Source organism: Calonectris borealis, chromosome 17 (assembly GCF_964195595.1).
Source record: "Calonectris borealis chromosome 17, bCalBor7.hap1.2, whole genome shotgun sequence".
NCBI lineage: Eukaryota > Metazoa > Chordata > Aves > Procellariiformes > Procellariidae > Calonectris > Calonectris borealis.
The window spans coordinates 363,527-390,864 of NC_134328.1; the positions used below are offsets into that span (position 1 = coordinate 363,527).

The window sequence follows — 27,338 nt, forward strand, 5'->3', positions numbered from 1 at the left end:
TGCTGCAGCCACAAGTCCTGCTGGACCCAGGAGCTCTGGGAAGCCCTGGCAGCGCCAGTCCTGCAGACCCCACCGCCCAGGGCCTCATTGATTGCTCTCAGCTTCCTGACAAGCAGATGCTCCCTGTCCACACGCAAACAGCTGCTGAAAACATGGCACTGTCCATCCATATTAAAGGTGATAACACAGATGATACTCACTTGGGCTTTTCGAGGGGTTCAGGCTCTTTTCGGCCCAAACCAACGGGACTTTTCTCAGCCTCCTCCACAGTCAGCAGCTGGAACTCTGCTTCCACCTTACCCTGGAGGGGGAACATGTCTGAGCCACAGCCACACATGTTGCTTTGCAGACCAGCCTGCTGACAGCACGCCCTGCCAGGACTGGGTACTTTTCTGCTGGTTCCACTTACAGATGCTCAGAGCAATTAACTTTTCTCTCCAGGCATTAGCTACAGAGTCTCTCACTTCACAGCCAGTGGAGACTGTGTCCTGGCCAGCAACTAACTGTTTTGCAGACAAGGCACTGTATTGTAATGCGCTCCCCAGCTATCTGGATTTGCCTGCAGCCTCCCACACTGGCACTGACCAAAACTCACCCATGGGGACAAACAACGGTCCACTAGCAGGGCCATCAGCAGCAAGTCTGCCCTAGGACAGCTGGCACCTGCCTGTCTGGGGTAGGCAGAGACCCTAGGACAAGCTTTTGCTGCTGTCCTGTCTGCTTGATGGGGAGCCATGTGCCTCTTGCTTTGCTCCCCTCAATGAGCACCGCTCTATGGGAAGCTCAGAGGAAGACATGAAGTTGGACACCTCCTGCAGCTAGCACTTCTGAGTAGATGAAGTGCTGGATTTGCAGCAGATGGGACAAGCCTCCAGGACGCTGCACAAAGTCCTGGGCAGCTGGGTCACTGCTGCCTCTGTAGGTTACGTGCACTCAGGACAGGGCAAAACACTGGCTCTCTGCTCACCTGGGCCAGCACCCTGCCTTACCGTCAGGAGGTACTTGTTCCCACTGGGGTCTGTGAATTCCATGTCCTCTGGTTTGACTGAGCTGCTCCACTTCTTTTTCTTCTTCTTCTGCTTGTCCTCCCTCTCCTCTCTCTCCTCATCTTCTTGATCTTTGAGTTTGATGAAGGGCCACCAGCCTCTCATGCGCTTGTTTCGGAAGATGGAAAAGCGAGGTGTTGCATTCTCCTTGGCCATCTTGATGGTGCAATGCTCTGAGCTCTTGGCTGCCCGCACCATGTCATGCAGCTTCAGCTCGATGGAGCCTGCAGGCACAGAGAAGAGGACACCTCATGGTGAAATCCTGAGGTCAGCCCCACACACCATTTGGCTTTCTGTCTCAGCCACACTCCCACCACCACAAGTAGGTCCCAGCTGCTGCAAATGATCTAGCAGAGTCCTGCACACTTCCAGGTGGAGAAGTTAAAGCTCAGCATAAGAAAGGACCAGCCGAAGAGTTAGAGACTAAGAAGCAGAAGCCACAGATCTTGTCTCATCTCTGATGTGACCAGTTTGGTTTGTGTGTGGTACAGTGGGTTATTTTCATTCCTCTACCATGTCCCACCCTGCTTTCCTCACAAGCTCCTCTTCCCCTCTCATTCCTGCAAACGTCAATAAAAAATTATAAAATCTGGGAAACTCTTTGAAGGTTTCAAGTCTGTCTTACATCTGAAAGAGCCTCAGTTCATTTCCTTGATTGGCCTTGTGCCCCTGTCCTCCTTGGAAGGAGCTCCTGTCCTACTTTGGCACTGAGCCCTTGCAAAAAATCAGTCTTACCACATACTGGTCTGTATTGGCAAAAGCATAGCCAGCATGTGGGTGTTCTCCTCTGCTCAGCTCTGGTGAGACGGCATCTGGATATGGTGTCCAGTTTTGGGCCCCCAACACAAGAAAGGTGTCAACTAACTAGAGAGAGTCCAGTGGCTGAGATGGTCAAGGCTAGAGTATGTGCCATAGCAGGATGGGTTGAGAGGCCCATGCATGTTCAGCCCAGAGAAAAGAGGTCAAGGGAGAAGTTTTACCGCATCTCTCATAGCCTAAAGGAAGCTATAGAGCAGATGGAGCTAGACTCTTCTTAGAAGTGGATGATGAAAGCACGTAAGGCTACAGATACAGGCTGCTGCAAGTAAAAAAATTCGAGAATTATGAGAATGGTGCAGCCAGGAAAAGAGGCCCAGAAGGGTGCTGGGATCTCCATCCTTGGAGATACTCAAAACTCACCCAGACAAGGCCCTGAGCAACCTGACCTACGTTGCATCTAGCCCTGCTTGGAGCAGGAGGTTGCAATAAAGACTGCAGACCCTTCCTGCCTAGAAGTTCCTGAGATTGTACATGCCAAGAATCATTGGGATTGCTGTCTAACCCTTTCTTCAGTGCCTGTGTAGCATAGCTGAACCAATCGCCATCGGAAGTGCCTCATGGAGGTAAAGCCTTTTATATACACCATGGAAGGTTGATGAATAAAGAGAGTTTTATCCTGCCCAGGACACAGCAGGGCAAAGGGGCTGCTTTTTAATGGGGAGGCCAAAGTTTGAAGAAGGGGGGGACAACTGAACAGAGTGCTACAAACTTGGGGATAGCAGCAGAAGCAGGAGAGAAGCAGCAGCGTTTGTGCTAGCATAGTGTGGGTGGAATTATCACCAGTCCAGCTTTGTCGCCAGGCCCTGCTACATGCTCAGCTCAGCAGGTCTGGTTACTGGGAAGTACAAGAGCAGCTGGGGAGCTCCAAGCCCCCAGCAATGGGATGCTGGAACTCAAGTGCAAATGGTCTCACAAAGGTTGCCAGTCCCTGTGCCCACGATGTAAGCTCCTGGGAAAGCTGCGCTTTGGCCAAGTCTTTGGGATCTGCAGATCGAAGTGAGAGCAGGGAAAATGAGCAAGTTTATCAGAAAGGTTGTGAGGTTCTTCTTCACTATGAGGGTGGTGAGGCACTGGAACAGGTTGCCCAGAGAAGTTGTGGATGCCCCATCCCTGGAAGTGTTCAAGGCCAAGTTGGATGGGGCTTTCAGCAACCTGGTCTAGTGGAAGGTGTCTCTGCCCATGGCAGGGGCGTTGGAACTAGTTGATCTTTAATGTCCCTTCCAACCCAAACCATTCCGTGATTCTGTGATTCTATGAAGCAGAACCTGGAAGTCCTGTGGCATGACAGGCCCTGAAAAAGGACACCAAGGCCCTGAGACAAGCATGCAAGCTCAACGTGTCTGTGTAGGAGAGGTGCGTATCTCCAGGTTCTGCCTATAGCTCACATGTGGAAAAACCAGCCCAGGTGACTGCTGAGCTGAAGAACTTGATCTGATGCTCCTGGTGTCCTTTCTCAGAGAGCTGGGGCCCAGGGGAAATGCTGTAATACTCCAGCAAGGTGAGGGACAGATCACCCCACTTCCAGCAGGTCACACCATACCTAGAAAGTCATTAGCTGAAATCCTGTCATAATCCCAGACCTGGAGGACCAGAACAGCCGGTTCCCGAAACTCTGATTCCTCGACGGAGAAGACAGAGTCCTTCTTCTTGTAGGTGATCTCCTTCTCGGTCGGGAGATAGTTGAAGCGGAAGACAAACCTCCAGTTGAAATTGCCCTCCCCGGTCAAGGAGTTAAAGTGAACATCCGTCTCCTGCTTTTCATGGTCAAGACCCTTTATCCAGCTGCAGGAAAAACTCAATTATCTCCTACCCCGTCAGCCAGCCCAAAAGCAGAGCAGAAGGACAGAGGGGCTGAACCCCACGGGGTAGCAGGAAAGGAAGCGTCAAAGAGCCAAACCGGAGCAACACCTGACCAACATCTTTGGGGGTACAGAAGTCCATGCAGGGGACTGGAGTGGGGCAGCTCGTGCTGAGGCAGGGAGGGTGTGGGGCAGGACAGGGAGCAGGACAGCCAGGCTCTGGCCTCCCTCTGGTTCCCATCAGACCTTTTCACATAGATGTCACTGGAAGGCTCTCCCGTTACTGGGTTGACATCATCAAGGATCACGTCGTCCGTGTTCCAGATAATCACACGCAGCTCATAGCTGTGGGAAGGACACAGGGCTGAGTGAGACACACGCTCTTGCCCCCAGTACCTGGGAGGGCAGGTCAAGCCCACACCGGCAGAGCAGCAGGACTGGAACCCTCCTAGCACTGTGGTCCCCTGCCAGGGCTCCTCTGGCCAAGCACAGCCCACCAGTCTTGCTGCCATGCACAAAGCCCTTCCTGGGGGACTACAACCCCACAAGACAAACACCCACAGTCAAAACAGGCAGCTTTTGCAAAGCAAAGCCCTGGTGCGTGGGAAACCCACCCAGCACCACTTAGCCACAGGAGCACAGAAAGGCTTAAGCAGAAAGGGACCTCTGCCGTTTCTGCTCCAACCTCTTGCTCTAACTTCATAGTGGATCAGATTGCTCAGGGCCTTGTCTGCATGAGTTTTGAATACCTCCAAGGATGGATATCCCAGCACCTCTCTGGGTCACTCCATCCCTATCCCAGGATAACTTCACTCTCATTGGGAAAATGTTTTCCCTATATCCAGTGGGAGTTTCCCTTGCTGCAACTTGTGTCCATTATCTCTTGTCCTTTTATGTGCACTTCTGAGAAGAATCTGGACCCTCCATCTCAATAGCCCCATTAGATCATTGAAAACAGCAGATCTCCTCCTTCAACTTCACTTCTCCAGGCACCCAGAGGACATCTGTCCACTAGCCAAAATAGAGCTAGATGAGTACCTCTGACCTGGGTTTCTATCAGCTTCATGTCCAGCCTTAGAGAGATTAACCCTACCCTTCACAAACACTTGTGCAGCTGAAGCGCTTATGCCCCATGCTGATACACCCAAGAGACCATGCCATGGCCAGAGCTGAAGCAGAGAGGAGGGCTGCATGCCAGGCTAGCACAGACCATCAGCCTGTGCAGGACTCCATGGCACATCCCACCAGGCACGGCAAGGGACAGTGACCCTCCATGCAGGCTCACCAGCCGCAGCCCCATTCCCATGAGTGATACCTGACAGGCAGTCGTGGCTTGATATTGACAGGTGGCGGTGCGGGGACGTCATTTGGAAACATGTCAATCCACATGTGCAAGGAGCCCTGACAAGAAAAGACAGCAGAGACACTTCAAAAGACAGACGACCTCCAGCTCTTCAGGGAGTAAGGGCTTGGTCCTGCAAGGAAAGCTCTCACCAGAAAGCCAGTGCTTGGCTCTCTCCATCCTCAGCACTTCAGAGTGACTTGTGACTGGATTTTAGATAGGGGAAAAATTAAAACTACTGAAAATTGCTTATTTCTGTCCCCACCCTGCTCCCAAGAAAAACCATTTCTGCTGAACTGAATTAATTTCAAACAGAGGCAAACATGTCCCTCTGTCTTCACAAGAAGCATACAATGATGCAATGCTTCAGCATAACCAAGAAAACTAAAAAGTGATGGGCCTGACCCTCCCCTCCCAAATGCGTTTCCAATGCTGACCAAAGCCAGAGTGACTGCAGAGCCTTGCTTTGTTACAGACCTCCAGTACCCAAGGGAACAGGAGATGTTCAGTGCAAGACATTGAAATGGCTGAGCTCAGATCACTGCACTGCATAAAACTGAGGAGGAATGTTTCTCCTCCAGCCAGCAGTTACGTCATATCTCCAGGGAGAAGCCAAGGGGGGCAGAACAGGGCTCTTGCAGGGGAGCAAAGCAGCAGTGATAGGGGACAAAGCACAGGAAGAGGCAGGGACAGGCAAAGACACTACCACCCATGTGGTGCATGGTGGCAGGGCTCAGAAGGCAGAGCAGGTCCCTTGCCACCCACACAGCATCCTCATCAGAGCAGTGCTACATGGCCTGAGGAGACAGGAAGGACTCTGGACTACCAGCATTGTGACCACAACATCTATGGACAGAGGTCCTTTGAGGAAAGGTGTTCAGAAGCACTATGAGAGGTTAGATGATAGATCTGAGCAAAGGACACCCAAGGCCAACAGTCCTCACTTCATAGCAGGGCCAGCCATCTGCAGACACAGCTCCAGTCGCCCACCCAGGAAGGGGCAACACATGGGATTCAGGCCATGATGAGGAGACAAAAGGACAACGGGGGACCAGCCAGGGGGCTGGGAACCAGCTGCCCTGAAGGTCCTTCCCCAGAGCAATGTCTAGGCTGGGCAAGGAAACACATCTCACCTGCACAAGCCCAGGGTTCTCCGGGTTGTACAGGGACCGGATCTCCACATGCTCTGGTACCAGCTTGTACCCATATCCTGGCATCTCTTCCCAGTGCTGCAGGACGTACAAAGCCTTATGTTCATCATCCACAGACCAGTTCTCATCTGCCACTCCTCTCTTGTTCCTCACAGAGACCTCTGCAGCAGGACACAGCCAGGTAGAAGATGAAGGCATCTGGGTGGCAAAAGCCACATCAGGACATTAGTCACAGGCACAAGTAAGGGAAGATGATGGACTGGGCAAGCACCTCCCCAGAAAAACAAAATGGGGAGAAGCAGGAGAGCGAGGATGAAGGGAATGAGTTCAATATGTTGCAGTGATGAAGAAAACTGTAGGCAGGAAGACAAACAAGCTAAGAGAAATAAGAGGAAAAGGGCAAAAAATAATTTACTATGGCCCTGGGAAAAGGATCCAGGGGACACCGCGGAGAATGTGACCCTCTGGGGCAGTTTAAGTCCCCATGTCTCTGTGGTTGTGCCAACAGATCCATGCATGAGAGGTTTTGCCCTAGAAGTGCTCCAGGAAAGCACCACTTGTCACTTGGCCGTGACACGCAGCTGTGCTCTCCATTAATTAACAGTTTGCACAATTAATTGACTCATTTGGCACAGTGAAGCCAAATGGCATTTCAAATCCTGCTGGTGGGGAGAAAAGCAGGAACGAACAGGTGAGGACACAATGACCCACCCACCCCTAGGTTTTTGGAGATCAGTCTGAGATCGAAACCAACCCAAGCAGTCCCTGAGCACAGCAGAGGTTCATGGGGCACCAACTGCAGCCACGTTTGAACCAGAGCTGCTCTCAGGGGAACATCAGGAGAGCAGCTCGTTTCTCCCTTCCCAGTTACCCAGCGACCTGAGAAAAAGGGAAAAGAGCTTTTGGAGTCTCCTTGCCCTCTCCTGAGCAGGATTTCTTTCCCCTTCGTGACATAAGCCATAAAGGCCAGCAGAAAGCTGAGGAACAGCAGCACTGAAATGAGCAGAAAGTGAAGCTGGCCGTACACATACGCCTCCCCTCTCTGGGCAGGTCAGGCACAGGGATCATCCTTCCTACAGGCTACATAGCATTGCCTTGCAGGACCCAGCCATCCACAAGCAGACCACATCTGCTCCACCCTTTCCTCCAGGCTGGATTCCTCCAGGCTGATTTCCTCCAGGCTGGGAAAGGCTGTGGATGTGGTCTACCTGGACTTCAGTAAAGCCTTTGACACTGTCTCCCACAGCATTCTCCTAGAGAAGCTGGCGGCTCACGGCCTAGACAGGTCCACTCTTCGCTGGGTAAAAAACTGGCTGGACGGCCGAGCCCAGAGAGTTGTGGTCAACGGAGTTAAATCCAGTTGGCGGCCGGTCACCAGCGGTGTTCCCCAGGGCTCAGTACTGGGGCCGGTCCTGTTCAATATCTTCATCAATGATCTGGACGAGGGGATCGAGTGCTCCCTCAGTCAGTTTGCAGACGACACCAAGTTGGGCGGGAGTGTTGATCTGCTGGAGGGTGGGAAGGCTCTGCAGAGGGACCTGGACAGGTTGGATCGATGGCCGAGGCCAATGTATGAGGTTCAACAAGGCCAAGTGCCGGGTCCTGCATGGCTCTGGCTCAGGGTTTGTAACACCAGTGAGGAGGAAACTAAAACAGCAAAGGAGAAGCAGAAGGTGCCCACAAGGAGGAAATCAACAGTAGTGAGGAGCAGTGGGGAGTCACCCAAGGCATCCAAAGCCACCAGAAACAGACAGCATCCCTGAAGGACAAAGCCAGCTAAAAACAGGAAAGGAGACTGAAAAAGCTCCCCCCCCCAAAAAAAAAAAAAAAAACCAAAAAAAAAGGATGCCAGTATCTTGCTGATAGTGGTCACAAGCAGATGGAGGTACAGCTTTGTGCCAGTGTCAGCCACCAGAATAAGCTACGCCTTCTCTCGCTGCACAAGCCATCAAACCCATCATTGCCATGCAAGCAGGTTTACTTCCCACTGCCTGGGAAGCCACTTTGGGACCTAATAGCCTGGATCACATCTTCCCCCAGTACAACACCATCATCCACTGAAAAGAGGCCACTGAGCACCGAGGATGCTCCCCACGGTGACCCAGAAAGCTGGGCCATGCAGGGCACAGAGTGCGGGCAGCCAGCCTGGACACTTTAGGGAAGAGAGGTTGGTGGGTTCCCAGACCCCTCACCAGCACGTGCACTGCTGAGCACACGCAGCTGTTTAAGGGAGCAGTCATTGTCCAAGCTCTCCGTACCTTCAGGAAAAGCCTCTGGAGGGACCTTGAATATTTTATTGTCCACTTTGACCTCCTCCCATCTGTACTCTGCTGCAGGGAGTGAGTTTTTCTTGCATAAACTATCCAAGATCTGTGTGGGCTTGAAAGCATCTCGCCACATGTTGTAGCTGTTTCTGCATGGAAGGGAGAACATCAAGAACATCTTCGGCTTAGACACAACAGGTTTTTTTCCTAGGCTATGAAACACCCTGCCTTCCCTACAGCACAGGCTATGCCACCAGATCCCTGCTTAGATTTTCCCTGGGAAAACCACAGGCACACAAATGCTTAATGAATTAAAAGCTTAACAAGCTCTCCTCTCCCAGAACAAACCAGGCTTGCACCCCACAGAACCATTAGCTTCCAAGCAGCAACAGGAGCAATTCCAGCTGCAGCTCCTAAGTGGGAGAGAGGTTTTAGCAGTGCTGGAGACGCAACTCCACGCCTACAGCTAATTCTCCAGTAACGGGGTAGGAGAAGAGAAGTTTACAGAAAATTGGCCGAAGACACCAGAGAATCCATACTGAAGGAGGCCAAAGGAAAACAGATGTCATGAGTCTTGCTGCTCACAGAATTAGCTACTGCCAGAGAAACCGCCCTACTTTCTGAAAGAGGTCAAAATCACATCAATGTCAAGTGAGCACTTTTCTCACAGAACACCAATATAAAAGCATTAAAGAATTTTTTGCTACTATATGCAAAATATATTAGTCTGCAGTAGGAATTAGAGCTATCACAGGAAGCTGGTAGGAGTCTAAAGGAGATGGAGCTATCAGTGTAACTTGTAGTGAATCTGTGGGGCACCTGCTCAAATGATACTGTGGATGCATGCTCCGACCTGCAAAACTGGAGGTGCTCTGTTACCCACCCAAACGGTAGGCGAGAAGAACGCATCTCATGGCCCTAAGGTGTCACACCAGTACCTACATGTCATACTGAGAAGCCACTCCACAGTTGGCCCTGTGCTTGCTGTAGAATCGATTCTCCAAGTCAATCTTGGTCTCCCCAATCAGATCATCAGATCCAACCAAATCATGGTCAAATATTGCCACGGTGAGTTCTGATTCCATGGGAAAGGAGACTGTCAGCTCCACAACTCTGGACAGAAGCAGACGGGGAGAGTGCAATTAGCAAAGAGGATGCTCTGCTTTGATCATCCTACACATTTAAGAACTGTACTTGACAACTCAAAGACCTCTGGTAGAGTTTGGTTCTCCGTAAGTTCAGTGTGTGCAGTTTTATTGTGCATGTTCAAACAAAGGAGTTACTTTTCCAGGAATGCCCTTGGGTAGAGGTCCTGGAGCTAGGGAAAAAGCTCTCCAATGCTCTGTTGCTGCTTGGCTTGCTACTTCATTAAATCAAGCCCTTGGGAGTGCTCCCCTAACCCAAAACACTTATAGCTCCTGTGTCAGTGGGAGGCAAGAGACATGCCTGAGACTTTTGTGTTACAGCACAAGATTCTCCAGCAGAAGGGAATAGAAGACCACACATGCTGGGCCACAGCCTGAGCCCCAGATTTGCACTATTCCTATTAAACCTGCTAGATGAAAACTTCCTGCATACTCTCCAAACACAGGATTGAGCTGCTTTGGGATGTATCGCTCCTTTGTGTCCTTCTGCTCCTGCCCCACAGTCACCACCACGTAGGGGTCTGCCTTGCCATTAGGGTCTGCTGGAGACAGGTTCGTAGCCTGGAATACACAAGAGGTACTGCCATACATCAGCTGCAGAGAGCAACCTGCACAAGGAACACTGCACAGGCCTGAAACAACCCAAGCTCACTGGGTCAGGTCCCTCAGAAGTGAAACAGGCACTTGTTCCCAAGCAAATCCCCACTCAACAAGCCACCGATGTCCCCAGCAGTTGACCCACCTACTTGCTCACTGTCTCAAGGCAGATGAGAGGAGCCGAGAAATGCCCATCTGGATTTTTAGCACCTCCTGAAGCTACAAAGCATAGAAGGCTCCCCATGGACAAGATGTAGCTGACTTCCACTGGGCTGGAAGAGCCTTCAAGCCAGCATCGAGCTTTTCACAAGTGCCACTGCTCATATTTACTAAGCAGAGAATGGCAGGAGGTCCATAGTGAGGGACAGACCTCCAAGCATTACTGCCACCACTACCAGACACTTACCTTAACGATGTAAACTCTTACAAGAACCTTGATGGGTCTGTTCCTTGGAACGCCCTGGGAGACCTTGGGCTCCGTGCCTGCTTCCTCAGTGGGGTAGACATAGAACGAGCCCTGCAGAAAAGACATTGCAAGTAACAACTAGATACAAAAGAGAATATCAGATGGGATTGGAGCTACCAAGAGCAGCTTCACCTGCCAACTAGAAAATCAGAGCCATTGTCCCATGCAGACCACAGACACCCTGTGCCCATGGGGACAGCCGTGTCCAAAGGCACTGTCATATCCACATGGCCCAGGCAGTCCCTGTTCGCAAGTTAGGCTGCAGGCTGTCAGACCACTGCCAATGCTAGAAAATCTGAACATCTCCAGGCACTTTGGACTGCCAAAGGCAGGGGGCACAAAAGGTTTTTTCGGGACTTTCTTAAATCAAGTTCTGTAGTTGATATTTCAGAGTCTTCAAGAGCTCCTGGGTGGGAGGATGATGCCTCTTTTAAACGAGTTTTACTAATTTTAAAACCAGTGAAGCTCACTAATTCTTATTTGCATACTGAACATACCCAGAGGCCCCAGCCAGAATAAGAGTTCTTCATGCTTCATGCTTTCTCCTTGCAAGAGCTAAAAAATCTAAATCAGGTGCATTTATCAACTAACAAAGGACCACAGTACACAATTGCTTCAACAGGCACCAACAGTACCCTGGCCATGCCGCACCATGGCTTCACATCACCTTGCACACACATGCACTCTCCGAGGCTTTGCTGGTGTTGGCATGCTCTGAAATACAGGTTGTCCTAAGGATTTTCTTCCACATGCAGCAAAATGTCATTCAAGTGATAGAGTACCTTGTACTTGCCCACAAAATGTTCATCCTCATTTCCATCTTCATCCTCATTTGCTTTGCCACGATGAAGGGGGAAAATACACAGCCAGTCTTCAAAATTATCAAACTCATTTTCCAGCTCAGAGTTGTAGATCTGAAATAAGTAGAAAGTAATTTTGGGTCTTTTCCTGCCATCTTAAAGGACAGAAGAGTTAGAAAGACCATCCTTTCCCTGCTTCAACCTGGTCCTACCTTATCCCTGTATTAGTCAGTGCAGGGTGTTATGGTTCTCCCTTATCCCCCCAGGTCCATCCTCAGATGTGCACACACATCCCAGCTTGGCTCCAATGTCTCACTAGCTGTTTCAAAGCCCAGCAGTGATGGGGGCCCAGTGCACCCTGCAGGTTCTCCTCCCAGTCTAACCTCCACTGCAGGGAGGTGAGGAGGACATGGACAAAGGGCCAGGGTTGAAAGAGGCCAGACCTGTCACCCCAATAATCACCTGAAGGGTGGCGATGAGCTTCCTCTTGGGTCGAGCAGGTTCAGCTTCAATTACTGCCTCATCTTCTGTTTCCATGTCAATGGAGGATGCATTTAAATTCCCTCCATCTAGAAATAGCAATAGGAGATTGGGAAATGCTCTGATCTCTCCCATCATCTCAAGTGTCTGTTCATGAAATGACCCCAGCAACAGCTTTCACTTTCACCCAGGGCTTTGACCTGTGTCAGGGTAACTGGAGCTATTGCTGTAACGTGTCCTTACAGCATCTCAGTTTTCCCAGCAAGGCATGGCTGGATGGGTGGGAGGACAAAAATTGGCACAGACTTGCCTGCCTGCATGGCTACTGTTTAGGAAGGAAGGGGGCAGAGACCAAATGGAGGAAGGTGGCTGGACCAGTCCGCAGATGCTGTCAGAGAAGGCACAAATGAGAGCTAACCCTCTTTTTTGGATGGATGCTTATTTGATGGACTGCCGTTTTGGGTGGATATCTAACCAAATCATCCTTACCACCTTGGGCACAGGCAGCTGTGCCTGGAGAGAGCATAGCTAGACCTTTCTTTGGGGCAACAGCAACCCAGGGAGAGAGAGGGTGTGTCCTTGCCCCATTTCCCAAAGACCCCAGATCCCTTGAGCACTAATGGCATGCAGGTACCCTCCAGCCCTCTCCTTAAATAGGATTCACATCATTTCTGTACTTATTGTCTCACCTCCCCAGGTCATTGCTAGGTGAGTCACTGTTTACACCTCCACAAACCTGAGCCTACAGCTGTTCTCAGATATCTGTTCATTATTACTGTCCTTCTGTTACCTCGTAGTGAATCCTGTACCCCAGGTGAGTATCCCACGTGCACAGAGCGATGCCCAGCTCCTGGACAGTTTTGCCTCTCCACCATCCTCTCTCTCCATCCCACCTTTGCTTCCTGCTCTCACCCTGACAATCCCATGATCCTTGCAGCTGATTTTTCTGCAGGTTTTTGCTCACTCAGGAAGGCTCATACTTCAACACAATTTTCCAAACTTTTCTGAGGCAATTTTGGTGCTTTCAACTTGAAATAGCTTTTGTTAGCCTTGCCAATGTTTCCAGTCTCTCTGCTCCCTTTTGTGTTGTTTTTGCTGAATGTTGCAAAGCCATTGCCTGCTCAGACCATATTCCCACAAGCCCAGCACTCTCTGGGATGGTGTAAGTCCTGGCGCTCCCCACAGAAGAGCTGGGTATTGCTAGAGGACTCACCTGCCTCATTCAGGTCATCATTCTCAGCATCTTCCTCATCACTGCGTGTCTGAAACACACACAAACAGTCACCCCACATCCCTGGCAGCAAAGGATTCTCCATCCAAGCATAGGACACTATCAAAGCTTTCCTGCCAGCAGAGTCAGTAATACCTAGCCTGAGACTGTTTAGCATTAACATCATTGCAGGAGGGTATCCAAGGACTGCCTTAATGACCTTTTCTTCTCCCCAGATCTTCCTGCTGGCTTTTTTGATTGGGATTTAAGGGACACAGGGCAAGGAAGGAAATTTGGGGCAGACCTGCTCCCATAGCATATCCTGGGAAGACAGCTAGGACAGAGAGTAAGCAGCATGAAAGCCCCTCCACTGCAGTTAAAATCAGCAATGTCACATTTTCAGGAGTGCCTCAACAAAAGCCCCGTCACATTCTCAAAACCATTTAGGGACCTAGCCTCAGGGATGTTTCAACATCCATTGCCTGCTGAAATCAGCCCACCTGGTGGATGCTTGATACCTGGCTACCTTAAGTATGCTTGACACACAAAAGCCCACATCTTCGCACAGACCCATGCCAGGAGGGCTCCTACAACACTCAGTGCTGTTGAAAACATCTGCCTCAATCTTCCTCAAACTCAAGCCAGTGCAGCCACTTTTCCCCTCTGCTGGCAGCTGTCACAAAAGATTACCTGGTTATACAGCTCCTTCAGGGACTCGTAGTACTTGGACCACCAATCCAGTTCTTCCAGCTCTGGCTTTTCCTCTTCATATTCATCCTCCTTCTTTACAAGCTTATTGATAGGAATTTTCTTCAAAGGAGCCTTAAAAGAACAGAGAAAAGGGTTCAGAGGGAGGAAACGACCACCCAGGACAACCATGCACCCTACTCTAGGTGCCCTGGGAGCCTCTGGCAGAAGCTTAGGTTTCAGGCAGAGCACAGGAGGTGCAAAGCTACTTGTAGCCCCAGGTTTATGCTTTGCTACAAAAGCAGCAGTTTTCAAGGCACAAGGCAACACAGCTCTCCTCCCTGTGCCAGAGCCCAGACACATGGGCCCAGCAGTGCTGATGAACAGGCAGGGGAGAGGAGTGTTTGGGTCCAGAGCAAAAAATGGTGGTTGAAACCTAACTCTGAACTTCCGAACTTTCTTTTTTGTTTGTAACCTTCAGTTTGGCTTTCCAAACTTCAAAATTTGCTGGGCCCAACACATCACTCACCTTCACAAGACTGAGGGGGTGAGTGCTGGGACCTGGGTCACCAGCTGCTGGGCCAATGTTTACCACAGTCTGAGAGGGAAGACGCTGGGATGAGACTTTCCAAGCTGAGATGAAGAGAAAGAGCTTCATGTTTCCATGCATTTATTTCTGCCCACTGCTTTCTACTTTTTGGCCAGTCGTTATTCCACAGGAAAACCCTCCCTGTCACCCCACGATAGTGTAATTGCTTTTAAAGCTTTGATAGCAGACCCTGCAAAAATATTATTGGAAATCCAAGTGCAGTGCTGAGACTGGCCACCATCATCAACATGCTTGTTGCTGACTTCCAGGAATTCAGATTTATGAGATACACCTTCCCTACTTGGAAATGACCACAGATTGATCAATCCTTTGCTTCTTCCACTTCATCCCATATTTATTTACACACTTCTAGATCAGGAGCTCTGGCTGTTGCTATCACAGAGCTATTTAGTGAATCCATTACCCAATGAACAGACAATGTGAAAGAAGCGTAAACCTTTCAATCCTTGGTCCTAGTGGACCAGGTCCCTAAAGCTTGATGGAGGTCTCACTGGGGACAGCTCTCCAGCCCCGCTGCGCAGAGGGTTGAAATAGGTGAATACAATAGTCCTTCCCAGGCTAAACATCTCTGATTCTAGACACAAACTTTCCACAGGGATAAGTTACTGTCTGGTGTCTAGCCCCAGCTAAACGTCCTGCTGGACTAAGACGTCTTCACGAGCCATTCTCCCTCCTCTAGTTTCTATACATGTAAGGCAAACAGCGCCTGGGAAAGAGACCCCAAGGAGATGCCACATCTACAGACAAACAGTTCTGCCAGTGTGGTGGGGAGGCAAATGTTAAGCTAACCTTAGAGAAAACAGTCTGTAAACTGTCCTTTGCCATTTCCAAAGAGGGATGCCAGCCCTTACGCAGCACTCCATCGCTTGGCTGCTGCTGCTTCCCAAACACCAGTCTGGAGCTGAGTGCTATAGGCCAGGATCACAACCTGCTCCCAACCCTAACCTGCCCTACCCTGCTTTTGCTGGGCATCTTATGGGTCTCGGAAGAGGACTTTGCTGCCTAGCTAGGAGGGAGTGGAAGAGCCAAGGCTCTCTACTACTGGCAGAACCTGGCTGCTGCTCCACAGGAACCTTGCCAAGCAGCTCACCTTTGGGCATGTCTTCTGGTTCCTCCTCCAGCTCTCTGGGGGAGAATTTCATCACATCTGACACAACATGGGTACCCACCAGCACAGTGCGCCCAAACGCCCGCTTTTCCACCACAAAGATGCTGAGGGGAGGGTGCAGGTAGACCTGCTCTGGGAGCTCCTGCAAAAGAACCGCGCACAGGATTCGCAGGAGCAAGGGCGATACCCGTGGCAGCCCCACCACATGCAGGGAGGTCTGATGGCGCTTTGCATCTCTGCCCAAAAAACAAAGCCTTGCGGTGACAGGCAATGGCTGAGACTGCTCTTGGTGGGCAATTTCACAAAGGTTTTGATCTGCAGCTGAACCATGTGGCCATGGGAGAGCAAAACCCCAGGGGCTGATCCCCTCCTGTTACCTTGCCCCATGCAGACAGGCAGTGCACAGGTGCAGGACACCACAGTGCACCCTGGCATGGCAGGACCTCCCTTCCCACTCACCACGTCCATGTATTTGACCAGCTCAGTGAAGTTGGGGTTCTCTTTGTAGGCCACGATCACCTCCGACTCCACCTTCTTGCCAGCACATTCAATGATCACCTGGGGCTGATTCACCTCGAACAAGTTCACCCGCTTCAGGTCCCGCAGGCCCCAGAACAGGATCTGAAGCACAACACAAAGCCACTGGGCTGCTTGAGACATGCCAAGCATGGCGTGGCTACGCAGCCTGCAAACCGTACCAGGTGCTGCCACCTGCCTCACCCCGCAGGACACAGACCCCAAGAGAGGCATGAGGCCACTCTCCCAACCCAGCCACCCAACAGCTCTGGCTATTAAACTATTGAGATGGTTTCTCCCTCAGGTCAAGCACCTCCATTTCTGGCATCTGCTGAGGCCTCAAAGGCACATTTGAGCTCCAAACCCAACTCCCTCCCCAAGCCCTGCCCTCTGCACAGACCAGTTGTGCTGTCTGCTTGGGGCAGCCCGGTGGGAACCAGCCCAGTAGAAGGTAGCGCACCTCTATGCGAAACTCCTTCAGCACTGGGCGGATGCCCTCAGGGATGATGAACCGTCCAGCATAGAGGTCTCCCAGGTAGTCGGGCTCCTTGGGTTCCACGTCCTCAGGCACTGATGGCTGAACAGGTGGAGCCAGGGCACACCAAGCGATGAAAGCCATTTCTACTCCATGCCATGTCCCCTCTCCCTCCCCTCTTGATCTGTGCTCACAGGCTCTGTCCCTGCAGCCTCCCTTCAGTTGAAAGCCAGATGTGGCTTTCAACAGGGAATCCTCTGGTGGGCCCCATGCAACCAGCTCCTCACACACACAGCTCTCCCCAGAGAGCTGGCAACCATGTGCAGCTTCCTACAAGCCTGTTACCTCCAAATAGCCACTGTAATCCAGCTCAATCAGCTCAAAAGTGGCAATGAGCTCTCCCGCTGCTTTGGTGCCTTTGTAGAAATCGAAGAACTGCAGGGAAGGTTTCGTATACGGCTCATCGACCAGCTTCACCTGCGGGACAGCAAAGGCCTGGCCAAGGAACTCAGGGGAGCCCTGTGGGAAAGGGGGCAATGGGTCAAACATCCCTGTGTTATCTCACCACTCAAAGACCACCACTAATTCCAGCCAATCTGGGACAGCACAAGACTGCTCTTCCACCCTTGCCATCCTCTGCTTTGATTTCCTCTGCTCCATCCAGAGCTAGGAGCAGATGAGATGCGCCTGCAGCAGCTCCTCTTAACTCCCAGTCCATCTCCATGCAGAACTGGGCAAACGGTCTGGGATCATGCACCTGAGGACATCAAAGCTAGACCAGGTTGCTCAGAGTCTCCTCCAGCCAGGGTTTGAATGTCTCCAAGGGTGGAGTTCCCACAAGCTCTCTGAGCTCCAGGCCCAGCATTTGAACTCCCTCTGGGTGAAAAATTGCTTCCTTATATCAAGTTGGATTTTTCTCTTGTTCCAACTTGTGTCCATTGCCTGCCATCCTCTTGGGTACCTCCAAGAGAAGTCTGACTGCACCTTTTCTACCCTCTCCCACCAGGCAGCTGCAGGCAGCAATAAGACACTGCCTTTGCCTCATCTTCTTCAGGCTGAATATACCCAGCTCTTCACCACCTCTCCTCACTCTGTCCTGCGCTCCAACCCCAACCATCTTGGTGGCCTCCTCTGGACGCACTCCAGTATGTCAGTGTCTGTCTTGTACTGGGACCCAGGAAATGGACCCAGGAAAGCTGCTGATCTACACAGGAGAATCCAGCGCGAGTTACGCCATTCCCCTTACTATAACAAAGAGGGCCCAGGAGACAAGTGTGACTTCAAAGCACTAATGAAGAGAGAAAAGGGAGGACTGAGGAGGGATGGAAGATGACACCTGGGGGACAGAGGGGAAGAAACAGCCCTTAGAGCTACGTTGTCTGCCCCTGGCTACGAGCCCTCTGCAACGTGACCCTGCCGAGGAAGCGGGGCAGGCAGCTGGGAGAGGCGCAGTGCTTCTCCAAAGAGGAGAGATCCCGGAACCACTGACCACTCATCAGGCCCTGGCTCAGGGCATCTCTGAGCCACCTACACGCTGCAGCCAGCAGCTTCACCCCGGCTCACAGCAGAAGTCTGCAGAAAGTCTCAGCCTCAGCCACAGCCCCCAGGACTCACCGCCACTGGTGGACCAGGATCAAGCTGAGTCATGGAAACCTAACAGAGATGTGGCTCCTAAGTGCCCGCTCACAGCACCCACACAGAGCTCCTCTGCCTTCCCTGTCCTGAAAACGACAGCAGAAGGGCAGCATGCCCATACTTACAAATTTATTGTGGCTGAAGAGGTTGATTATAATGATGGGGGTCTCTGTTTTCAACTCTTCTTTTTTCCCATCAATAATGAGCTGGTCAAACAGAAGTAGCTCATTCCACATGGGGCTCAGCGTCTCTTCTAGCATCTGCAGACAGACACAGGAGGCCTGAGCATACCACAGCCAGCGGAAACAAACCACATGCACTTTGTAAAGACAGTGAGGAAGCGTGGGCTGATCCCCTCTCCCATGCAGCCACACGCAGCTGGTGCCTGGCAGAAGGGGAGATGGTAAAAACATGAAATCAGCACTTGGGGCCAACTAGCACATGCCAATCAACCTTTGAGACCATGCTCAATGATATATATGTTTTGTCAAATGGTCCCTGAACATAGTCACACTGCCCAGAGCACACAAATACCTCGTGCCTGGAGTTACAAAATTTCCAGGAGGGCTGCCACAGCACTGGCCTTCAACATGTCAGTGAGGATGTGATGATTTTTCTCTCCCCAAGTCCCTAAGAAGGCAGAGGCAAGAGTTTAAGTGGTCTCACCCTGGTGGTCTGGCAATGAGTTGAAAACACCACTCTCGCAAATGGATCTGAAAGGCCATTATCATCTGCAGGGAGGATCCCTCGAGCCTGATACAGATGGGCTCGGAGCTGGAAATAGCTGAAATCTGGTAAGAAAAAGAGAAGAGAGGCCCCAGTTCCCCAATCCAGCCCTGCATGAGGCCAAAAAGTGCATGAAGAGAGCCAGCCAGGTAGAAGTGGGCACATCCTGCAAGGAATGGATATCACTTCTAGGGGCACTCACTGTGGTTCTCAGAAGGCCAGCACATCTCAGAAGGTTTGGCCAAGCAAGACAAGCTCAGTGGGCTCCCCAGACACCTCTGGGAAGCCCGTGACATGTGAAATGTGCAGTGATCTGCTGTGAGCATCTGCTGTGGGGGAGCACCACCAAGCCTCAGCAGCGGGGCAGACCTCACGCCCATTGCCAGTTTGGCAGCACATTCAGTGCCTACGAAGCACCTGTCCTGCCTGCTGCTCCAATTGTGAGCGTGCAAATGTACCCTCATGACAGCAAACTGGACCTGCCTGTCCCAGTCATGCCTTGGAGATGACGTGGAGACAATAGATCAGGTCCTACTCTTCAGACACTGACCCTGGGGCAGGACCTCTCACCTCTCTGCTCTCCTGCTCACAGTTAAGCCATGGAAAAGTGGCATCTGCTCTCACCATCCCTGCTGAGCCGGCTGGGAGGACTGTACGCCGAAAGCTGGGCTATCTCCTGTCCGCTCTCAGAGAGGTACTTGAACTCCTCAGGCAGCTCCGCCAAACAGTTCTTCGCATATTTGGTTACTCCAAGCCACATGTAGATTTCCAGTTTGGCAAAGATCTCACTAGTGTGTAAGCGAGGGACCTGAAAGCACAGGAGGTTTAGCAGGTTTCCCATCTCAGCCATGCCCTCTTCAGACCAAGATGATCACCATCAGCCAGTGACCGACCGAAGAGCACAGGAGACAGAGCACCACATTGGCAGAAGCAAAAGGCAGTGGTGCAGCAAAAGCTTTGTTTCCTTATGAACTCTAGGATTTCAGGAAGGAGGGCTAGAAGCAAGGAGGGAGAAGCAGTGTGAAGCAAGCAAGAGCACACTGTTTTGGTATAAACCCTACCTTCATAAAGACAGTTTGGATCTTCGCACAGTCCTTGCCTTTCTCTTCTTCGACTACTGAGTAGAGGATGTTCTGTGCAGGAACTCTTGCATATGCCACACGCCTATTGTTGCTGAGCATCCAGACGAGGACATCAGGGAGGGTGCACTGGGGCTGGAGGGAGGGAAGAGAGGAATGTCACAGCAGAGGAACAGCACATATCTTGTCCTCCCTCCACCGACACAGTGAAAGCTTCGTCTCCACACAGGAGGAACTGCTGGCTGCACGGCACTTTCGAGATCCAGAAGCAAATGAAGGGCCTAACCTTCACGTTGGTTAGGAATGATGTTGGGCACATCCTTCTGAAAGTCTCAGCCCTGCAATATGGCTCTGCAGGTTTCTTGGAGGGATCTGTGATCCGCCTTGTTTTTCATCGCGAACACCAGCAGGGTGCTCTCAACCCCATGCCATGTTGGGAAGAAGGAGCCCCCACAAGACTGGAGAAGTGACATTTTATCCCACACCTTTGACAGGAGCCCGAGTGCTGATCCATGGGAAGGAACAACATTAGCTGGCATCCCCGCAACATGAGTGCCCAGTGTAAAGCTGCAGTTCGGGTTGAGAGCAGGACTTCCAATAAAGCAAATGCACAGATGGAAGCAATGACTTCTTTTAAACTCTAACCTTAAAGTTCTTTTCCCTATCTCAGTTTCCCTGCCGTTAGTGTTTGCACATGTACTTGGTACTTGTACTTGCAATTTTTCAGTAGACAAGCAGCTGAAGCAATTTATTACTGATCCAAACCAAGACTGCCAGCAGGGACTTAAAAGTGGCAAGTGTATGTGCAGGGCTAACTCTACAGAGACAGCAAAATTCCCACCTGATTGCAGGGAGCAAAATGGGAGGAGGTTCGTCTCTGTCTGGGGGATCAGCTGCAGCCAGCCTGCCAGGCTGGAGCCTGAGGACAGCTTCTCCTCCTGGTGGTGTGAGAGGTGACATCGTGGTCATGCTAAAGTCTACCCTCACATAGCTAAAGGTGTGAAAATGATTTGACTTCACTTAGTGAAACACTTCTCCAAACTGCAGCACCTGTCCACCTAACTCCAGCAAACATTGCATTCTGGTTTACACTACACGAATGCACTGATTTTCCAGAGTTACTTAAAACAGAGCCAGTGAAACTCTGAAAATGGAGTCTCTGCTATGGATGAGAGACCTTATTTCAATGCAAGTTTTAATTTGCAGAAACTGTCCTGGGTCAGGCCCTGGTGGCAGTGCGGGCAGCACAGGCAAGGCTGTTTTCCCAGGCAGACTGCCCAGAGCCCCGCTGCGGGCTGGCTGGGCAGGGAGGGCTGGGAGGCCTGGGTGACCTGGAGCTGGCCCAGCTCTGCCTCCAACCCTCCGCTGAGCTGCTTGGACCTCTGCTCTGTCACCAACAGCCCTGCAAAGCTGCCAAGCCTCATCCCTCACAAGAGCCATTACACGAAATATGGAACTACCAGCAGCTGGAACTTGGGATTTTACACAGTAAGGAAAGACATCAGAGGGAAAGCCCCAACTCAGGCTAGCGAGAGCCCCAACAGCCAGCCCAGCGCCCTCTCCTGCTCAGAAATGGGGTGCCCTGGGAGCAGCTGTACCTCTTTAGCCATGAAGCGTAGCTTTGTCAGGACCCTCCTTGCCTCCTTAACCTTCTCCTTGACATTGGCTCGAGTCAGCCGCCGCCTCATGCGGAGCCCCTGCTTTGCATACAGGATCTGAACAGAAAGCACGGCTGTCACACGCCCGGCCGTGACCCAGGCGTGCCACGCTGGCACCCCTTGCGAGGGCTCTGCAGGGAAGCACCCGTGTGCTGATTGCATCCATCCTGCCCCATCGCGCCCTGACCTTCACCACGGCTCATTCCCCAGCTGCTGAGAGCAAACCTCCATGAACTTGTCGCGAGCCATTTAGGGAAGGTTGCCAACAACTGGAGACTCAAGTAATTCATCAGCTCTGCTGATACCAGCCAGTAACAGAAGTCCATGAGCATCATTTGGGGCAGAAAGATGTATAAGGAACAAACATTTCAGAAGCTGGTGGTATAGGGCCCCAGATAGTGCCTGGGGGAGGCTTTGCACGAGAAGTAACTTGGGGCCACAGAAGTATAGGAATATGAAGATGTAGGAAACTGGAAGACAGGGCTGAGCTTTCATGTCCATTAGTTGATAGTGTACACATCTGAGGAGAGACTTTGCAATGAAACTAATAATGAAATCCAGAAGGAATTCAGGGTGCAAACCCAGTGTGGACTGACAAAGCCAGAAAACTCATCTCTTGGGCTGGTTCTCTCTTTCAGAGGGTCTCAGACTTACCAGAGTACCTTTACCATAGCTCAGGTGACAATGTGTGGGGAGGCAGAGGGAAGGGAGCTGGGACACAGACATGTCTAAATTTTATTTCCTGCTGCTGTCATTGCATTTTGGTCAGCCTTTCAAAGCTTTGTAGTCTGGTGGGGACTATGACTACAGCCATGCTCTGCTGTGCTGTGATGGAGGGTATGTAGCTGTGCTCTCATTCAGCTAGCTGACCTTGTCTGCAGGATTATGACTGCCTACATGTTGTCCTCTCTGGGGACAGGCAGATGGATGGCTATTGTAGATCTGCTGGATAGGTACCCACCCTATGAGCTGAGTTTCCAGGGGCAGTGGGTCTCAGTGAGCTTCCCCAAAACTGCCTGCAGGAATAGCCTGCACTAAAAGGCCTCCAGCAACATGCATATGCTTAGCCACACATGCCCCACAGGAGAGGAAGGACAGCATCAGGGCACAGCACCTGCATAGAACTGGAGGCAACCATGGCCAGTCCCTGCCTCTGTTCCCTGCACTGGAAGCTGCATTGCTCTGAGCAAAAGTGGGAGATGCTGATGTAAAAGCCTATGACTGATACCATGAGTCTTAGCCCCAAGTTTCCTTCTTAGCATCAATTCTAGCTGGTCCTCCAGAAGCATCCCCCACAGCAGGGATCTCACGGGCTCCCACCACCACCACCAAGCCCCACAGCTTACGATGTTGCGCATCAGGTATTTCGTCCGACATCTGTCAAGGTTGTTTGGATGTGCCATTGTTTTTCTCTCTGTGCTGAGTGAATATTGCCTGCAATGAGAAAAGCAGCACAGGCTCTGCATCCCCTGCGCCCAGCAGGCAGAGCTCAGCTCACACAGCAGGGGCACAAGCTCCTAATCCCTGGTACTAATCCAGATGCATCAGAAACCCCCCTCTCTGCAATGCCCTCTCTTCTGCAAGCTTTTTGATGCAGAAGGTACACTGGGGATTGCTCAGCACCTGAGGCTCCCTCTCTACTGTCGCCATCACAAGGCTGGGCACTGAAGTGCATATTGGACCCCACTGGGCAGTCACAGTGATTGAAACACTAGTCTCTTCTCTGTGTGATTGAAAAGAGTGAAGGAAATGTCCTAGCATTTATGAAACAGTCCAGGAGTCCAGGAACATCGAGGCTGCAGTCTGTGACTCCTGTGCTTCCCAGAACTGGGGTCTCCTCTCCAAGCTTGAAGAGCTACAGGGTCCTTTCCCCAGATCATCCTGGTTTCCTTCCGCTCATCCGCCTCAAGAGGACGAGACAGCAGGCTGCCCACAGCCCAGGCAGAACATCATACGACCTCCTAACCTGAAAACAAGAAACCTTAGGAAATCAGGGACATGCTAACCTGCATCCAGCTACAAATTCCTCCAGCACCTCTCTGAGCCGCTCTTCTGCTTTAGCCTTTGGCCTTCTCATGAGCTTCTCCACGTCATCCAGCCCCTGCTCCTGTGGGGAAAGCACAACATTCAGGGAGCTTGCGTCTGGCTGCGGGGTCAGAGTGAAACATTGCACAGATGCGTTTGCCACAAATGGCTTGTGCCCTTCTGCAGAGATGGGGATCGTGGGAGTGCTGCAGGTCCCTGTGCTGCCAGGGACTCTCTGGAGCCTGGGAATAACCTTAACACTGGTTGTTACACCACCTTGTGTCTCAGTCCTTGAGCAGCCACTGAAACACACTGGCAAGCTCTGCTTTCGGATTTCTAAGCCCAAAAGGGAAAGACAAGGCCCTGGGAAGAGACTGCATCCCCCTGATGACAGCCCGAGGCTGAGAGTCTGCCTGCAGCAGCATCTCCCCAGTGCACACGCAGCTCCGGACTGGCAGCAGAGGAGCTTTTTGTCACAGACGTCGCATCACTCGCACCTCCAGGAGACACCGCCAAGCTGCGGCACAGCACGGGCAGCAGCTCTGCACTCACTGCCCTGTCCCACACATCTAAAGGGCAGGTGGGACTGAGCCCTATGACAGACACAGACTCGCATGGGGGCTGAGGATGTTTAAGGCAAACGTCTCACAGAGCAACTGCATGTGCTACAAGGAAAGCACACCAGGAAGGACCGTGCCGCAGACAGACACCCTGAACACGCTACCAGGCGCTCTGCCAGCTTGACAATCCAGTTGGAAATGCAGAGTCTCCAGGTGTGATCCTCCCAGTTGCTCCACACATACACGCAGGGTTTCTCACGCATCATGGGCAGGCAGCTGTATGACCTAAGGGCAGCAGGCACAGGAGGTTACGGCTGCTGTTTGCAGAAAGCATGTGCCATGTCACAACGCAGCGCTTGCGCACCCAGCACAGGGAGCAGCATCTGTCCTCCTCGCAGAGAACTGGCTGGTTTGGGCCCTGCACCACAGACATGGACGCAAGCTGCTGGCTCTGCCCGTTGCCATCCCAAACTAGCGCACAGGGTTTCTAGCACAGAGAGCAGCACGTGCCCAGATGAACGAAGCTGATGGGAGTGTGGGATGCTGCCGAGATTTCTTGCTGCTATGGGACTAAGTAGTAGCAGGCACAGGGCTCACAATGCAAACACCAAGACATTGCCAGGCCTGTGGGACAAACCAGGCAGCATCGCCAGAGCAAACATATAATCAGAAGAGCTTATGTATGTATCTCGCCTGCCCAACACAGGACAGCTTTTGCCAGAATACTCCTCTCCTTCCTCCTCACTGGAATCAAGACCTTAGGATGCTGCTTGTTAACCAGAAAAGGGACTGCTATTATTGATGGGTCACAGTTTCCCTGGGACCCTGTCCTTGGCCACTTGCACACATCAAGCAGACACCGTAGGGTCTGTAGGGCTAATGGGCAATGGCAGCCAGCTAGGCCATGGCAAGCTGCAGGGTTGCAAAGAGGAGAAACACCTGCACAGCACTCGCATTGTTGAGCAGACCTCTAATAATGTCTGGAATAACCAACCTGGGAAGCTGGGGCAGGACCAGGGCAGGTGGGAAAGGAGGACAAAGCCTCACCTGTCATACTCCATGGGCTCTGGTCTCTGGCTCTTTGTCACCGACTTGTTCAGTGCTGCTGAAGCTGGGGCCACGACTTCAACATCCAGCTCACCATCTGAACCAGGGTCCAGCAAAGGCTGCTTTTCTTCTTTCACTTCTCCCTTTTCCACTTTTCTCCATACTTTGGTCACAACCTCTTCAGCTTTGCCATAATTTCCTTGAAGTTAAGCATTAAACAGTAAACAGATAAGCGGGATCACTGCTAAACAAGTTTGCTAGCTTGCAAAATCAGAGTGCAATCATCCTGCCATGAGAAGCACATGGGCATGCACTGCTTTTGGAACTAGCAGTTCAGTAGCATCCAACCATCAGAGCAGCACATGGACAACCAGGAGGTCTGAGAGGGAGCTGGGCAATTGCAAGGAAGTCCTTGTGTATGCCTTCATGTTCCACCAGCTCCACCAAGTGCCTGCTAATTGCCATCTACACCCCTACACTGGGGTCAGCAGCAGTCACTCAGGAAGACTTCTCAGCATCAAGCATCTCCACCCATCCAGTTTAGCAGGTGGGGGCTTGGACCTGCTCTCCTACCATTGTTTCCCCATCACCTGCTGTAACAGTCCCTCAGTACCACATGGCCAACCCCAGTATCCCAGCTTCCCTTCCTTTGCTTCCTTTTCTTGCTCCCAAACCCTTCTACCTCTTCTCACCCCCACTTCCGAGGAGAGCTTCAACCACTCCCCCCAAACAGGCAGTTCAGACAAATACTGCAAATCTCCAATCCCACAGGAGAGCATCCAGACTTTTAAGGTAATTAAAGCACTGTGGGCACTCCCTGGCCTCATCCTTATCAAGTTCCTGTTTCGGAGGCACGAGTTGTGCCAGGGCTGGCACCTTAGGACCGAAGGGCTGTCAGAGGGAGATTCGCACTGTTCCCATAGTTTCTGGACACAGGGCCCTGGGGAATACCCACCTATAGAGACTTCAAAGCTGACAGGCTTGGAGCTGATAGAGGAGTCCATCATGGTGGCTTCAAAGAAGGCGGCAAAGAGGAGGAATTCCTCCTTCCTCCCCAACGCGTTCTGAGCAAGGAGACAAGAAATCAGCCCAAGAGGCTCGTGTGCCAAAACACTGTCTGAGCAGAAATTTGGAGAGCACCAGGGCATAGCCGGTGCCTGCCAGCCCTCCCAAGGGACATCAGTGGGATGCTGCTGAAGTCATCATCGCTGGGCTGCCAGATGCGGGACAAGTTTTCTTGGAAATCCCGGGGGGGTGGTGCAGAGCCATGGCTTTGGCTGATGCTTGTGTGAAGCCACTGAGCAGGTTTGTAGGCTAAGGGGTGGCTACTGAAAAACACAGCTGCATCTTGCCTGCCTTTCCCAGGCCAAGTGGAGACCCAGAGCCAGCCAACAGCTCCCTGGCTCTAGGGGAGAAAAAGTACATGCTCAAAGGCAGCTGTGCCCTGGGAATAACACCCATGTGAGAGTCCTCCCAGTGCCAGGAAGGCAGCGCATGTGGGGATGCTCCAGTCTTACTGTGGGAGGCAGTTTTGGGGCTGTGGGTGTGGCCTCAGCCCTTGCAGAGGCTCAGAAAGCCCTGGATGGCCCAGAAAGGAGCAGGCTGGGTTTGCTCCAACACTGTTACACCAGCAAGGGATCCCACTGCCTCTTCCCCATGAGGCCTGTGCATGCCGCAGGCCGGTGCGGGTCAGCCACGCCAGCATGGCAGGACTCACCTCGGGGAGTGGATGAAGCTCTTCCACGTCCACAGTGACCTCCTCGGGCTGCTCGGCCTCCTGAGAGCCCCCAGCCTCCTCCTCTCCCTGCAGCTGGCTCAGTTCTTTGGCCTTCTCCTTGGATTTCTTACTTTTCTTTTTCAGCTTCAGTTTGCTTCGGGCACCTTTCGTCCTGTCCCCAAGCTTCCTCTCTGCCACACTAGGGCTGCTGAAGATCTCCACCGTGATGGCCATGAGGATGCGCCCACGGTAGAAGATCCCTTCACCCATGCCCTCGTTGAGGTCCTTGTGGATGTCCCGCAGAGCCGAGTTCTGAGGGGAGCCATACAGGTTCACCCAAGCTGGGCCAAACGTGGGGTTAAAGCCTGCAGCAACA

The 27,338-nt window shown here is 51.9% G+C and overlaps 1 protein-coding gene across 1 annotated transcript in view; it reads right to left on the reverse strand.

The window, feature by feature from the left end:
* The window catches only part of LOC142089911 (fer-1-like protein 4), a 40,172-nt gene that overhangs the window by 1,277 nt on the left and 11,557 nt on the right, over positions 1–27,338 (reverse strand). Inside the window, exons 15-44 of the mRNA XM_075167054.1 lie at positions 26,963–27,327; positions 26,201–26,309; positions 25,246–25,444; positions 24,363–24,483; positions 23,620–23,720; positions 22,960–23,047; positions 21,554–21,670; positions 19,938–20,090; positions 19,501–19,684; positions 18,817–18,941; positions 18,276–18,410; positions 16,861–17,034; positions 16,501–16,617; positions 15,984–16,145; positions 15,507–15,666; positions 14,336–14,439; positions 13,810–13,941; positions 13,123–13,171; positions 11,892–11,998; positions 11,412–11,543; positions 10,570–10,680; positions 10,000–10,127; positions 9,364–9,534; positions 8,416–8,570; positions 6,140–6,318; positions 4,980–5,065; positions 3,911–4,009; positions 3,406–3,647; positions 990–1,270; positions 201–301 (exon numbers count right to left, since the gene is read on the reverse strand). Coding sequence (XP_075023155.1) covers positions 201–301; positions 990–1,270; positions 3,406–3,647; positions 3,911–4,009; positions 4,980–5,065; positions 6,140–6,318; positions 8,416–8,570; positions 9,364–9,534; positions 10,000–10,127; positions 10,570–10,680; positions 11,412–11,543; positions 11,892–11,998; positions 13,123–13,171; positions 13,810–13,941; positions 14,336–14,439; positions 15,507–15,666; positions 15,984–16,145; positions 16,501–16,617; positions 16,861–17,034; positions 18,276–18,410; positions 18,817–18,941; positions 19,501–19,684; positions 19,938–20,090; positions 21,554–21,670; positions 22,960–23,047; positions 23,620–23,720; positions 24,363–24,483; positions 25,246–25,444; positions 26,201–26,309; positions 26,963–27,327 — 4,387 coding nt within the window. The remainder of the gene's footprint in view (positions 1–200; positions 302–989; positions 1,271–3,405; positions 3,648–3,910; positions 4,010–4,979; positions 5,066–6,139; positions 6,319–8,415; positions 8,571–9,363; positions 9,535–9,999; positions 10,128–10,569; positions 10,681–11,411; positions 11,544–11,891; positions 11,999–13,122; positions 13,172–13,809; positions 13,942–14,335; positions 14,440–15,506; positions 15,667–15,983; positions 16,146–16,500; positions 16,618–16,860; positions 17,035–18,275; positions 18,411–18,816; positions 18,942–19,500; positions 19,685–19,937; positions 20,091–21,553; positions 21,671–22,959; positions 23,048–23,619; positions 23,721–24,362; positions 24,484–25,245; positions 25,445–26,200; positions 26,310–26,962; positions 27,328–27,338) is intronic.